Below are 15,596 nucleotides of genomic sequence, written 5' to 3'. Positions count from 1 at the left end.
AAAGATTTCTTGTAATCTGCCTTTGCTTGCCTAACCTCCTTTGTGACTTGATTACAGATTAGCTTATATCTACCATAACCTTCTGTGTTGCCTGATAATTTATATGAATCTCATGCACTTTTCTTCTCTGCCACGAGTCTCATTAGTTCATTGACATCCATTTAGGCCTAAACCTTGAACAGTATTTCTTGAATTGGAATGAAAAGCCTAGTAGCCTCCAAAATTAAGTCCCTGAAGGCTTTACATTTAGAATTTGCTAATGGTAACATCATCAGTTGATCTCACTGTACAGAATTTAAAAACTGTCTGTGTAAATATTTATTATATCATAAATATATTATATCATAAATTTATTATATCAAATATTTACACAGCATATACAGTGTATGCCACTTATTGTTATTGTGGATATCTGTGTAATGTTATTACTTTTATGAAGTTCCAATCAGACATACACATAGAAAAAAATTATGAATATTATAATCAGGGCTTTGATTTCTGTTATCACTTTTTTTTTTTTTTTTTTTTGCCTTATCATGGCTCACACATATGTAGTTGAAGTGATTACATAACATCCCAATTTTTTCCCTTGAACTCTGGCATAATGCATGTCCAGTTAGTGCTGTTGCTTCATACAGTTCTCATGACTGTTGGTCTCATTACTCCATGAAAGAAAGCAATATATCTGTACTTTTACCAATCTGACTGTTTTACAGTAGAGTATTAACCCATTTCGGATTCTTGATTTTAATATATATATATACGTTTATTTGTTTTTAATGGTTTATATGGATTTTCAGAAACATTATGACAGTTTTATTTTTATTGATGACTTTCTTGAAGAAATAGTGTACAGTCAAAATAAAGTATTTTTTATTGCTTGATTTTAATGGGGTTTTTTTGTACGCTTCCACCCTTTTTATGTACATATTTGTGTTCTGCATCAATAAACAACATTGAGCAGCTGCATTCTTGTTTCATAAGTTATTGTCATCAATTATACTGTGTCCTGTAGTGATCACAGTAAGCAGTATTCACTGTATATCTTAATTTTTATCATGCTGTGAAGTTTTCTCTATACTTTTTACCTAATATTGTTTATTATTTTGTAATATTCTGCTTTGTAGTATTCTGAAAATTTTGTAATGCCCTAGTAATTTACTCTCTTCTAATATTTCTTGTTGTTTGAATAGGATAATTGCAGTTATTGGTGGCAGCAGTAAGAATCTGTCATCATTTTAGTTGTCAATGGTTTAAATGACCATCTGTACATGCACTGTATCTTTCAGAACAGAAGTGCTCTAACCATCCCCTCCATGTTTTCCTGTTTTTTATTTTATGCAAATGAGCCAATTAGCCTTCTGATGTGAGGTGGCAAAATTACCATTCTGAGCCCTAATCTCCTAGGGCTCAAACTGGACAAGGCTAAATAGCCACATTTTCTCTAACAACTTTACATGGTTGCTCAGAGGGTTGTGATGCCATTTACAAACCAAATGGATGAAACTAACTCCATTTAATCAATTATAATCATGAGCATTTGTATTATAGACACATCATATGTCAATATAATAAACAGATATCAAATTTTAAAATTTTAACTATATCATCATTCATGTCAGATTTCTATACTGATGAGATGTTAGCCACTCAATAATGAGACAGAAATATCAATAGAAAAGGTGTTTGTGTGGTGTTCCCCACATTACAAATAAATAGTATTTTACTTCTCTTATGAGAAGTGTTATTATTTGTAGTGCAATAACAGGATAACTCATAATATTATGTCATTGTACTACAAATAATAACATCATAATGGAATTTCAAAATTTTTTTTAACTTTTGTTTTTTGTCAGCACAAAAACAAAGTTAAAATCATCAGACTTACTTAACAACTTTAGGAACTAATAGTTTATATTAAACAAATTATTCAACATACCACTAGGAGTATTGTCAGTAGTAGTAGTAACAGAAACTGTACTGTCCTTAGTTTCTTGACTATCTTCTTCATCTTTATTAGCCATTAAATTCTCAGTGTGGTCTGATTCAACAGTAGCTATAAATATTTTGTAAGGATAATTATTAGTAACATCTCTTGGTATACCAAACTAATATAATAGCAATTTACAATTATAGAGATTAGTCTGCTTCAACCTACTGTGGCTGATATAATTTTTTACTACAGGACTTACAGCTATTTGTGAATTACTGGGTTATCACTAAGAAGAAAAAAGATGCATAAATGAAAAGGCCCTTTAAGTCCTAATATTAGGCATTTCTTTTGAGTTGTAAAAGGGTTCCCTCTAAGATGTGTGCCTGCACGGTCATGGAGTGGTTTTGAGAGTACTATACACTAAATTTTTGAGCATGCACTACATACTACATTTTGGAATGCAGCTGAACAAGGCTGCACCTGGGTCCCAGCCTGGCAGGGACTCCTCATAAAGGTTTACATACTTCTATTACTGGAATACAAATTATAATTTATATCTGTTAGGAACCGTATGTGCAGGAAAACTCAGAAGAACTACAACATACACACAATTCATAGAAAAAATTTTGGGAAATGTGCACCTCCTAACACCTATAAGAGATTGCATTATCAGAATGTCTAACCAATTTGATAGGTTACTATGATGCAGTGACCAAGGAACTGAATGCAAAAAATAATTCTGATATCATATACTTGGATTTCAGGAAGGCTTTTGATACTGTTGCACATGGAAGACTACTTTTTTTTTTTTTTTTTTTTTGGTTAGTTGTTGGTGCATCGGCTTCTGTGGCCAAACTGCACCTCCCAAGGTTTATGCATTTTATACTCTGATCCAAGCCCGAGGCAGGATTCGAACCAGCGACCTTTGGGTTGCCAGGCAGGCACTTTACCCCCAGCTAGCCCGGTCGGTGGAAGGCTACTGTACAAATTAGAGCAGTATGCATTAAGGGCAAGCTGCTACAATAGATAAAATGGTGGTTGAGTGGAAGAAGACAGAGAGTACCAATCAATGGACACTGCTCTTCATGAACTAATGTTATTAGTGGAGTCCCCCAGGTTTCAGGATGCCTCCATAGTCAGGTGGGCAGGAGCAGCAGTTTGTAGCACACACTTCTTGATTAGACCGGGGTTCGAGCATGTGACCACCAAATACAGAGGATGCGGAAAGGTCAGGGAATGACCACTGCATATCCCCGGAGCAATATGGCCTTAGTTGCTAATTCTCCTAAAAAAAAACGAAATCAAACTAGATTTCGGTGTTTGGCCCATTGTTGTTTTGTATATTTATCAATGATATTGATGAAGGTGTATATCAGGCTTAATGTCAGAGTTTGCAGAATGTTGGCAGTGTGATTAACGACAGTAATCAGGGTGGACTACTGCAACAAGATCTAGGGAAATTAGGTCAACGGGCTGAGAAATGGCAATTGAAGTTTAACATTGACAAATGCAAGGTGCTGCATATGGGTAGCAGTAATCCCAGAATAACTTATGAACTGTGTGGTATACCACACTCAGGGTAGTGGAAAATTAAAAGACCTGTGAGTAATTGTGCAGTCAGATAGGCCACATCTTGAGAATTGTATACAGGTCTCAAGCTCTCAATTTAGGAAGGATGCAGAATGCATCCTTCGATGCAGAGAAGAGCAACCAGATTGGTGAAGGTAACAAATAGGTCCTCTTACCTAGAAAGGCTTAAGTTCTGCAAATTGCAGTTCACTCAATCCATTCAAGGCCTTAAGCAGGCCTGTTTAAAGCCTTGAATGGATTGAGTGAGCTGAACGTGAATGGCATTCTTCCTCTTGCTGAAACTACACGTGAGGGGGTCATAAATTTAAGTTGAGGAAGGATGGTTGCAGGATAGATGTGCAGTTTGCTTTCAGCCAGAGAATGGTTGATTGTTGGAACAGGCTTCGGCATACTTGCATTAAACCCAGGGTCCTGAGCTGGATATCATCATTCTTCTCTTTCTTTGCGATTCCTCTCTCTCTCTCTCTCTCTCTCTCTCTCTCAGGGTAACTTGGAAAATTTTTTTGGCTGGTACAGCACAAGCCTCAGGCTTCCTTGCATCATATGGCTAATAATAATAAAAATAATAATAATAAATTATATGAGGTATATCAATGCATCTGATGTCATTCTTGCAAATATAGGTTTAGCATATTGTGTCACTTATACACAGATTGAAAAAACACACTTTTCTCCCTCTTGGCGCTCGATTATTCAAATGAAAGAAATAGTTTTTATTAAAATAGATTTTTATTTTGAACTACAGTACTTAAAGAACGCTGTGCTAGTTTACGCCACCAATTCGGGACGGATTCGAGCGAAAAATGGTGTGTCCATAATCTTGTATACAGTAGATTACGAAAATTGTTTTATGCATGAATCCATTAGTCTTGTTTTTTTCCCCACTTGCCACTGTTTAAATCAGTGGCAAGTGGGGGATTAACACCCTAACTAAGGCTAACCATAGTGGGCTAGGCATGTCAATCACTGCTACTCACAACGATCAGTCGGAAAGGGTATCAGATTGTAAAGACTTACTTTTTTTTTTTTAATTTTTCATAATTTTAATTTTACTAGCATAATACGTTTTTTTTTTAAATTTGATAATTTTACATTACCAAGCATAACACAGTGGTTTTCCCCCATGTGCCTTTATATTAAATCCAAACTGTGATTCACTGCAGAAGTGTTTTCTCAATCTATGTATAAGTGACATGATACACTAAGCCTAGATTTGCAAGGATGACATCAGGCGCATTGATATACCCAGTATAATGCAAGCATGCCCAGGCTTCCATCTGTTGTTAATGATTATAATCATTAATTATTTTTGTATAGTGCAACAGCACAAAGTAGGCATGCAAAGCGATATTCATTCTGCACACTGAGGAAAAAATTAGAGTAAAATGACCAGATCCTTAGCATTCCAATGTGGGATATCTAGGGGGATTTTTCCACCCCCCTAAAAACAATATACACATATTTTTTTAAATTTTTTATATATAAAAAATATTCACATACAAAATATAAATTAAATACATTCACTTCTTTGAACTAAACTTACAAAATAAAATATCAAACTTCTTAAAAAAAAAAACCAAAAAAAAAAAAAAAACCCAACAAATACAGCCACTCCCCGACTTACGGACTTACATAAGATTTGCGTTCCGCAGAACTCTACGTAAGTCGGAATTTTCCTAAATGCTTATGCAGCACTCGCAAATTTAACTGAATTTGATTGAAGCAAAAAAAGAAATGTTCAACAAATGTGTAAATAGAATTATTTATTAAACTTTTTTATCTCATTTGCAGGAACAATTACAAAAGTGTACAAAATTACAAAAATTTCAAAATTATAAAATTACAAAAAGAGAGAGGAGACAGGCATAATGTCAGCAAGTTTTAACTTTCAAGCATCGTTGCCAGGATTAACTCTCAAGCTGATAAGTACGCCACTGCGGAAGTTGAGGGCTGTGGAGATTTAGAAGGGGTTTTTTCCAACACATCACAAAATTTCTCTGTAGCTGCAGAATCAGCACTGGTGACTTCACTGCATATTTTAATGTTTTGGAAACTAGCGCAATACTTGAACCTATTAAACCACCCAATGCTTGCCATGAACGTGGCTTGGGGTTCCCCATACTTATCCTTAATATCTTCATAAATACGTCTTGCTTTTTCTTGAATGGCCATTGGACTCAGGGGCACTTGCGTCTGAATCTGATTTTCCATCCATATATTATTAATAGCTGTTCCATCTTTGATATAGCACCTAAACATTGTTGATCTTAAGTGCATTTATCCTTTGACATGTTCTTTTATATGCGCGCTGTCCCTTAAAATAGTATTCACTGTTGAAGCAGCGAGAACTAATTCCATGCAATAGATGACAAACTTTGTTCTGCTTCATACTTCTTAATTAATCATCTTCATTTCTAAATCAATTTTGTTTTGTTTCCTAGCACTGCCAGCACTTGCACTTTCCGCTGGTCCCTTTCCCTTCACCATTGTAATAAGTAAATAGGAAAGAAGAGAAGATTCTGAAAATTTATTTATGTTTTTTATATGATTGAAGATTTCAGTGAAGAGGAACTCATTTCACCATAATACCATAACGTAAAAACCCACAGAATTCCAGTTATTGGTATTATCAAAAATGCAATAATAAGATCGAGTTTACTATCCATTTGTAATAGATTGCGCTAACAGAAAAGCTCAATAAACCAGAATTAAGACGTTTTATACAGAAAAGCTCAATAAACCAGAATTAAGAAATTTTATTCAAATTGTGTTTATTGTTTTATGGTAGTGACCTTCAGAAATGTGTTTTAGAAAAATATCACAAAGACGTACAAAATTGATTCTTATAACGGAACATATGATAATGATGAAAGTGTAGTGCAATTTCCATGATAAAAATGACCTTTTAATTAAAGAGATAAATAGCTCAGTTATGTAGTGAAATTTTCAAATTCCGAGGTCTTGGAATGGCACCTCCGTAGCCAGGTGGGCAGGAGCTGCAGGGCATAGCACACGCTCCTTGATTAGACTGGGGTTAGAGCCCATGACCACCAAATATGGAGGATGCGGAAAGGTCAGGGAATGACCACCGCATATCCCCGGAGCAATATGGCCTTAGTTGCTAATGCTCCTAAAAACCAAATAACAACAACAACAGTCTTGGAACGAATTATCAAAAAAAAAAAAAAAAAAATGTGTTATTGGGTTCACATCACAATATTTTCATGATACCTCCATTTATTCCTACGGGATGCAAAATACATTTCGACAATTTCTTTAAGGTTGCACTGGCCGGAAAAAACTTACGTAAAGTCGAATTTTCTTAAGTGTATATATATATATATATATGTGTGTGTGTGTGTGTGTGTGTGTGTGTGTAAGGCTGAAATTCAGCATATGGTACCCCTCGTGTTATGCTACATAATGAACAGAAAGTTGCATGAAGGATGTGAACTGAGAAAAATAATTGTAATTAGAAGGAAAAAAAAGTACTTATTAGAGGGGTCATGTTTTTAATCAATTTTCATTTTTGTTTAGTGAAAAAAGGTTAGGTTTTTTTCTGTGAAATAATAATAATAATAATAAAAATACATACTTCTTTTAACTATTAAAACAAGAGAATTAAATATATATTTCCATTGAGTGAATTTGTCTTAATAATTCTTCATTATTTGCTATTTCTTTATAAAATTCTTCACAAGAATTAGCAAAATTCCACTTAACTTGTAGTATTGCTTTCAATGTTTCTACAGTCAGCTGTTTTTGTTGACGTCCACAGCTTATTTACTACCGAAAAAAACTCTCCATTGTACCATTGGTTCCTGGCAAATATAATGCAAATGATTTGCATTATGTTTACCATTATTAAGTATGGAGGCTATATGTTCAATCCGGGACATTTTCTAGGACATTTTGCAATGCAGGGCAAATGACTGAAATCCGGGACATCTGGTAACTTTAAATTAGAGGAAACTATTGTTCCTAAATTCCCTTTAATTGGACTATTGGACTTAAATTCCCTTTAATTGGACTATTGGACTTAAATTCCCTTTCCATTGATTCAAATATTACTTGAATGGGAACCCAATGACTTGTAACATTCCAATTAAGTACTTTTGACTTGATTTTACTATATCTAATTCCATTTCCCCCCCCCCTTAGGTTTATAACTTATTTTAGATTATGTGTTTAGGTTTCTTCCATTAGTATATTATATCCCCATGGACAGCAAATCATAATATTAATCAGTTGTAATAATTAAAAAACATATTGCACAGTTAAAAACTTATCAACGTTTTGTGTGGATTATATTTAGTATTTGAATTTGGTTGGGTGTGTCAGTCACGTGTAGTAACTGTGATGCGCCTTTGCGCTTATAAAAGTGACTTTTGCATTGCATTAGTGCTTAAATTGAACTCTTAATTAATACGATGAGATGGGCTGTTTATATTCGAAATCACGGCGGAATTCTTTAAAAAAGTTGCATGCAGATGGTTCTGAAAAGAAAACATACTCGTGGCAGACAATTTCTTGCAGACGATTTCTTAACACACCGAAGCGGCAGACAATTTCTTAACACACCGAAATCCATGTAATTTATATTAATGTCTTCAATTAAAACAAAACAAAACATGGCTACTTTTGATTATTTTCTACTTATTTGGAACAGGCAGTTTTAACTGTTTAAAACAGTGTTTATTTTCCTCACTTTGAAAGCAATATCTGATATTTAGTAAACATTGCGTAGCCAGGAGTACATGTGGGGTGTTAATGTCAAGACTTTTCCTGGGTAAGGATTGTGTGTGTCGTATTCCGAAGTTCTTTGATCAGAATGTATCATGCGGAGGGTGAATTATTCTGTCTGTTATGTCTTTAATTAAAAAAAAAGGGGCTACTTTTGATTATTTTCTACCTTTTTTGGAGCAGGTATTTTAACTGTTTAATATAGTATTTATTTTCCCCACTTTGACATTTAAATGTTTAATTTCACAACACAATGCGTTACTTATTACAACTTAACCTTTCATTCTATAACAATAATTTCAATAATTTTTAACTGCTAAAATTGAAATCATTAATAATAATGTATAAATTTTTTTTTTTTTCAACAATTGAGGTTACCATAATATCTGTCAAAGTATGGTCTTCGCCAGTATTCTCAAAAAAAATCAAAGACTTGGTGGGGGAATACTGCGCAAATTGTTGGGTTCTCAGTTTTACCAAGAAAAATAGTATCCCTTATGGATAATTTTTCGAAAAAGTCATACTAATTGGTGTTATTATTCGAACAGCTCACAAATTGCATTAGAATGAGAAAACTTTTTTTTTTTTTAATTGGTACTTAAATTAGACCATATTCAAAGTAACAAGCCATATGTTTCTGATGGTATGTGTGCAGCAGCAGATAAATAAAATACAATAGTGAGAAGTGAGGCAATGTTTACATGACAATGAATGAGTTGCCAATTTTGATAACTAAATGCCAAATAAATATTTGTTAATGTAAATTTTCTAGGAAATGACAATGCAAGACTGTGGTTTTGCCACTTGTCAGTTTCTTGGAGAGAAGTGAATTTGAGTCTGCTCGTTGGCTCAGTTTTCTAAAGTCCCCAGTTGGGACTGTGATTAGTTGATCTCAAACAGAGAATAGGGTTTTTGGTTCACCCAACATGAAAATCGTCCCATGAACACACTTCTACAGGCATATTACTCAGTGGCACAATATAGTTCTAGTTGCTGATGCATCTAAAACCCAACAGGTCTTTATAGGTATGCAGTTAATCAGCAATCACACAATGGATTTTTAAGGAAAGACCTTGTGTGATCAAAAATAACATCTGGTGAGTATGGGCTTGGCACAGCCAGGGTCCTGAGCTGGATATCACCATTCTTCTCTTTCTTGGTGATTCCCTTCTAGCTCTCTCTCTCTCTCTCTCCCCCTCTCAGGGTAACTCTGGGATTTTTTTTTTTTTTTTTTGGCTGGTGCAGTATAAGCCTCATGCTTCCTTGCATCATATAGCTAATAATAATAATAATAAAAATAATAATAATAAAATATTAAATTTTATATAAATATTAAAACTATAAAAGATTATATACAAAAATTATTATACAAAAAAATTATATACATAAAATACTACAGGCTGTTTTCTGTAGCTGTATTCCGTTTGTTTAAAAGGCATAATACAGCTGTCAAAAGCTAAATGTAGCAATTTATTTCATGATTCTTATGCATACATTTTTATATTTTTAATTTGTACACAATACATTTAATATCGTTTAATATTTTATTTTAACTTACACTGAAAAAAATATATTTCTGGTTATTGTCTATTATGGTTAGTTAGTTTAATTCAATTCTATCATACACTAACCATAATTCTATAATGGTTAGTGTCTGATAGAAGTTAATTAAATTAAATTATTCAGAGGCTAAAACTAATGGTGAAAGTTTTTTTATCTAAAGATGCTTGTGATGTGTACACTGTTGTGAAAAAAGCACTACAGATGCATAAAATGGCTTCTGAATTGTTTCCAACAACTTGACCATTACTGGCTAAAAGCAATATGACTTAAGGACACTACTTTGAAATAAATACTTAATCATGTGCACATTCATTTGTTTAACAAGTTAACGACATGAGATTATTATTACTAGCCATATAGTGCAAGGAAGCCTGAGGCTTATGCTGCACAAGCCTAAAAAAAATTTCTGAGTTACACTGAGAGAGAGAGTCAGAAGTAGAACGGAATCACCAAGAAAGAGAAGAATGATGATATCCAGCTCAGGACCCTGAGTGTGCCAAACCCATACTCACCAGACGTGCAGATACAACAGTTATGTATGTCAAAGTGTCCACAGACAGTCACCAGAGAAAAAAATAACTTTGTATTCTTTAAAAATGACTACTTTCATCCAAGAGTCAACTTAAAGCAACAATTAAGAGTAGGAAACCGGCGGAATTACTTAACAAGTATGAGTCACTGTTGAAAAAAGGGCCGTGAATTAGGGTTGAATTTGAAAGTGTCTGCAATTCTGCCCAGATACGATAGGAGGGAGTATATGATGAGAGTCCTGTCGATCTATTCAGACCTGGAAAGATTGTGCAAGGCTCAAGGGGTAGAATTTTTTTCTGCCTGGTCTGTACTTGTTAACAGGAAAGACTGCTTCTACAGGGATGGGATACACTTAAATAGAAAGGGTGCAAGAATGTTTGCTGATGCTATCGAGGCAGTGTTAGGTGGGTCGGAAAACTGCTAGATTCGGGGGATACAAGGACTAATAGATTAACAGTAGCCACTGGCAGAGATGAAAGTGATTCTTGCACTGCTTCTATTGGAATGAGCCGCAGCCTGGAAAATAAGATGCAGGATATTTCAGAGACTGCTGGGAATCATTGGGGTACAAATAAACACATAGGTTGTGTTAGGGTAGCTAAGAAAAAGAACAGATGCATGTATACTTGCGTGTACACCAATGCTAGGAGTTTAGTAAATAAATTTGATGAATTTGAGGTATTGCTCAAAACATCAAAGGCAGATATTGTGGGGATTTCAGAGAAGTGGTGTCACACAAATATAAGGAATGTAGAACTGGAATTTGGGGAGTACAATGTCTACAGAAAGGATAGACAGGATAGGAAGGGAGGAGGGGTTATGCTATTAGTTAAGAAATACATAAAATCCAAGGAAGTGAAGCCATTCGACATTGCTGGACAGTGCAGTGTTGAGTCAGTTTGGTGTGACATAAGCATTGGGAGATCAAAATTGAGAGTAGGAGTGTGCTATAGGCCTAATGACTCTGATGAGTATAATAAGAAACTGTACAGGGAAATAGAGTGGGCCAGTAAATCAGAGAGTCTTATAATGGTGATTTTAATTTCCCAGATATTGACTGGAATTTGGGGGCTGGTCACTCACACACTAGCAAGGCTTTTGCAGATTTATTGGATGATTGTTTTCTACATCAGCATGTTTGGGAGGCAACTAGAGGGAGTAATACTCTTGATTTGATTATCAGTAGTGATTCTTCATTCATTAAAAAATCTGAAGGTAAATGAACCACTAGGTGGCAGTGATCACAGTGTGCTGAAGTGGGATTTACTCAAAGAGGTAACTACCATTAGTGGTAAAGGGAAGGGTTATTGCTTTCGTAAAGGCGACTACGATGGACTGAGACAGTATTTAAATTCTATACAGTGGGACCAACTGATGATGTTACCAACAGCAAATTCAAAATGGGAAGCATTCAAAGAACTTATCTTGGAAGCTACTGGGCTTTACATACCAACTAAGAAATATTGTTCAAGGTTTAGGCCTAAGTGGATGTCAGATGAACTAATGAGACATATGGCAGAGAAGAAAAATGCATGGGATACATACAAATTAACACATGACACAGAAGCCTATGATAGATACAAGTTGATCTGTAACCAAGTTACAAAGGAGGTTAGGCAGGCGAAGGCAGATTACGAGAAATCTTTGGCAAGGGATGCAAAGAAAAACAGCAAAGAGTTCTTTACTTATGTAAACTCTAGAAGGAAGGGGATGAATCAGATTGGTCCACTTGATATCGATGGGTCAACTGTTGATGATCCTGCTCAGGTAACTAAAAAACTGAATGAATAGTTTGCATTTACATTCACACATGAGGAGTTATTCAGCGAGGGGAATGCCAGAGGTGTATTCAACTCTGGCAGTAAGCTAGAGAATCTTGTAATAACTGAGAGTAAAGTGGAGGAGAAATTGTTGAAGATAAATACAAGAAAGGCACCTGGGGTGGATGGGATCTATCCAGTTATATTAAAGGAGGCAGCAAAGGAAGTAAGCAAACCCTTAGCCATAATTATGAGAGCTTCCTTGGACTCAGGGGAAGTACCCATGGACTGGAGAAGTGCAAATGTGACCCCAATTCACAAAGGAGGATCAAAGGGTGACACAAGTAATCATAGACCTGTTAGTTTAACTTCTGTTCCTGGAAAATGGAGGCACTGGTTAAAGAAGCACTGCAGGATCATCTAGACAAGACTTCAGTTATAGCTCAGACACAGCATGGTTTTGTTAAGGGCAAGCCTTGCCTGACTAATTTGATTGGATACTATGATGCAGTCACAAAAGAACTGGATGCAGGGAATAACTCTGATATTATATACTTGGATCTTAGAAAGGCTTTTGATACTGTTGCACATGGAAGACTGCTGCACAAATTGGAGCAGTGTGGCATTGGAGGCAAATTTCTGCTATGGATAAAGAGGTGGTTAAGGGGGAGAAGACAGAGAGTGGTAATCAATGGACACTGCTCATCGTGGACTAATGTTATTAGTGGAGTCCCTCAGGGTTCAGTGTTGGGTCCAATATTGTTTTCTGTATTTATAAATGATATTGATGATGGTAAAAGGTAAAGTGCAGCCATTATCAACCCACTGCAGGATGGAAGCCTCCTCAACAATTCATGCTGAGAGAAATGGACCATAATCTGCCACGCTGGTCCAGTGCGGGTTGGCAGATCGACCGTATTCAGCAGTCAGGGGCTTGAACTCCGGTCTACTCAAAGAGCGTGGTACTGCACTCCCGCTCCTGACGCCGTCTGATGTATCAAGCTTAATGTCCAAGTTTGCAGACGATACAAAGGTTGGCAGGGTTGTCAAGGACACTACTGACACTATGCTACTGCAACAGGATCTCGAAAGGTTGAGCAGATGGGCTGAGAGGTGGCAAATGAAGTTTAACATTGACAAATGTAAAGTACTATATATGGGAAACAGCAACCCCAGAGCAACGTATCAACTCTATGGTACTACACTGACAGTGGTAGAGAATGAAAGGGACCTGGGGGTGGTTGTGTAGGCAGAAATGAAGTTTTCTGAGCAGTGCAGACGGGCTGCAAGAGTAGCTCATGGTGTATTGTCGATGATATATAGGAATTTTCTAGCAGGGATAAGGAGGTGATTATTCCCTGTATAAGGCAATGGTCAGGCCACACCTAGAGTACTGTATACAGGTCTGGAGGCCTCATTTCAAGAAGGATGTAGAGATGCTGGAACGAGTACAGAGAAGGGCAACAAGATTAGTGAATGGAACAAAGGGGTGCACTTACGAAGAAAGGCTTAAATTTTGCAAATTACAGTGTCTGGGGACTAGGCACCAGCGAGGTGATCTGATAGAGGTGTATAAAGCCTTGAATGGTTTGAGCATGCCTAATGCTGATGGGATTCTTCCTCTTGCTCAGAATAATCACCTGAGAGGGCATAAATTCAAATTGAGAAAAGACAGATGTAGGATAGACGTGAGGAAATTTGCCTTTAGCCAGCGGGTGGTTGGTTGGTGGAATAGACTTCCATCCCTTGTCGTGGAAGTTGATAGCCTAAATAAGTTTAAGGTTCAGCTGGACAGGTATTTTGAACGAACAGAGGGGTGAAGTGGAAGTGGTTATTTTTTATTTATTTATTTTACTTTAATTTTTTTGGCTGATGCTGCATAAGCTTGCTTTCTTGCATCAAATGCCTCTACTAATGCTAATGCCATTTTTAATTTTGAATAACACACCCAGTAGCAAGCCCACCACAAGTGGGTAGGTGAGGTAGACGTCGCCTATGGGCAGAAGTTCAGGAGGATACCAAACTTTTTTTTTTTAACATTGCTTTCTGGTTGGTTAATGTTTATCACTATTCAACATTTAGGGAAGCAAATTTTATTTCGCCTACTAGTGGCACATAGGATTGCAGCACTACTGCCCAGTAGGTAAATCTATCATTCATTAAAAACTCACAGGCACATTGTGACTGGTTTTGGACCTATTTGGCTTGTTTTCTACATGGTATAAGTGCATGCTCTGCACTAGAAATATAAAAATGTCTCCAAAAAACATACCAAATTTTCATTATTTTCTGAACATATTTCAATACCTGAACTGAAATAGCACCCTGCTCTTTTCCAAATTGCTGCAGTGGGCAAATGCAAACAGGGGTTTATGTTAGACATGTAAAATATATTTCATTTTCAATCAGATGTTTTTCTATTGCATGCCATTTAGCTGCTTTTTAGATTCAATATATTTATTTACTGCTTGACGCAAAGTTTCTGAAGCTAGCTGTTGTCTGATGAGTGACCTAAGCAGGTCTGAAACCATTCACAACAGTGCCTTTGAGTTTTTAATAAATAATGGATACACCTACTAGATGATGCCATTCAATTAAAAATGATATTAGTTACTTTAGGTCAAAATAATCCCCCTGCCTCTCCCAAACTGGCAGTTTTTTGATCCACATAACAATGCTCTGATAACATCAGAGCATCCACTTCCTATTTAAGTGTATCCCATCCCTGTAAAAATAGTGTCATCTCTTAACAAACAGTAGTCATGTACAAACAGTAGTCATTTCTAAATAGTGATAATAGATTTGAGTAATTGTACACGAAGAGCATAAGCCCAAGCTCTCTCACTGTCACTGGAGGGACAAAAGTGTGCCAGACAATCATGAAAGGAAAACATAATGCAGAGTTTACATTATTTCAATACCTCTGCCAATACCCTGATTCTTTACTAAACTGGAAAAAAAAAATCCACATAATAAAATGAAATTTTTAAAATTCATAAAAATATTTGTACTCAACAATTAAATAGTTGAATTATGGCTGTACTGATGTAGCTTTCACCCTCGGAAATTTTTATAATAAGTATTTCCCAGTCAAAGTCCTTATAAAATCCTTTGTCCATATGTTATAAGCATATGATAAAAGAAAGCAAGTTTACACGGCATCAGCCAAAAAAAAAAAAAAAAAACATGACACCGCCCATTTCACCTATTTATTCCCTCCAATAGTTTTCCTAGTTCTACTTACATATGACATTTTTGTTCAGGTTCCTTTCCAGACACCCATCAAAATAAACATTAAAATTGCTGTACATTGGTTTGCATTTTGAAACAGTGCTTATGGTTCTCACTGGCCATTATATGAATTGGACTCAGACCTAGGTGGTAGATGACGCTCATAAACCGGTGATATACCACCACTTTGCTTATTGGAGGCTTGAAGTGGTGGAACCCATGTTTAGTCTCTAGAGCTAAGTTCC

General features: G+C 35.8%; 1 protein-coding gene across 1 annotated transcript in view; it reads right to left on the bottom strand.

Moving 5' to 3' along the window:
* Positions 1 to 15,596, bottom strand: part of LOC150076313 (cGMP-inhibited 3',5'-cyclic phosphodiesterase 3B-like) — a 290,459-nt gene that overhangs the window by 61,916 nt on the left and 212,947 nt on the right. The window contains exon 10 of the mRNA XM_090387318.1: positions 1,940 to 2,056. Coding sequence (XP_090243444.1) covers positions 1,940 to 2,056 — 117 coding nt within the window. The remainder of the gene's footprint in view (positions 1 to 1,939; positions 2,057 to 15,596) is intronic.

The sequence above is a fragment of the Mastigoproctus giganteus genome, chromosome 13 (genome assembly GCF_048544385.1).
Source record: "Mastigoproctus giganteus isolate SK-2022 chromosome 13, ASM4854438v1, whole genome shotgun sequence".
NCBI classification, from domain to species: domain Eukaryota; kingdom Metazoa; phylum Arthropoda; class Arachnida; order Uropygi; family Thelyphonidae; genus Mastigoproctus; species Mastigoproctus giganteus.
Note: the sequence above shows the minus strand (reverse complement) of the source record. Positions and strands in the feature narration are given on the sequence as shown.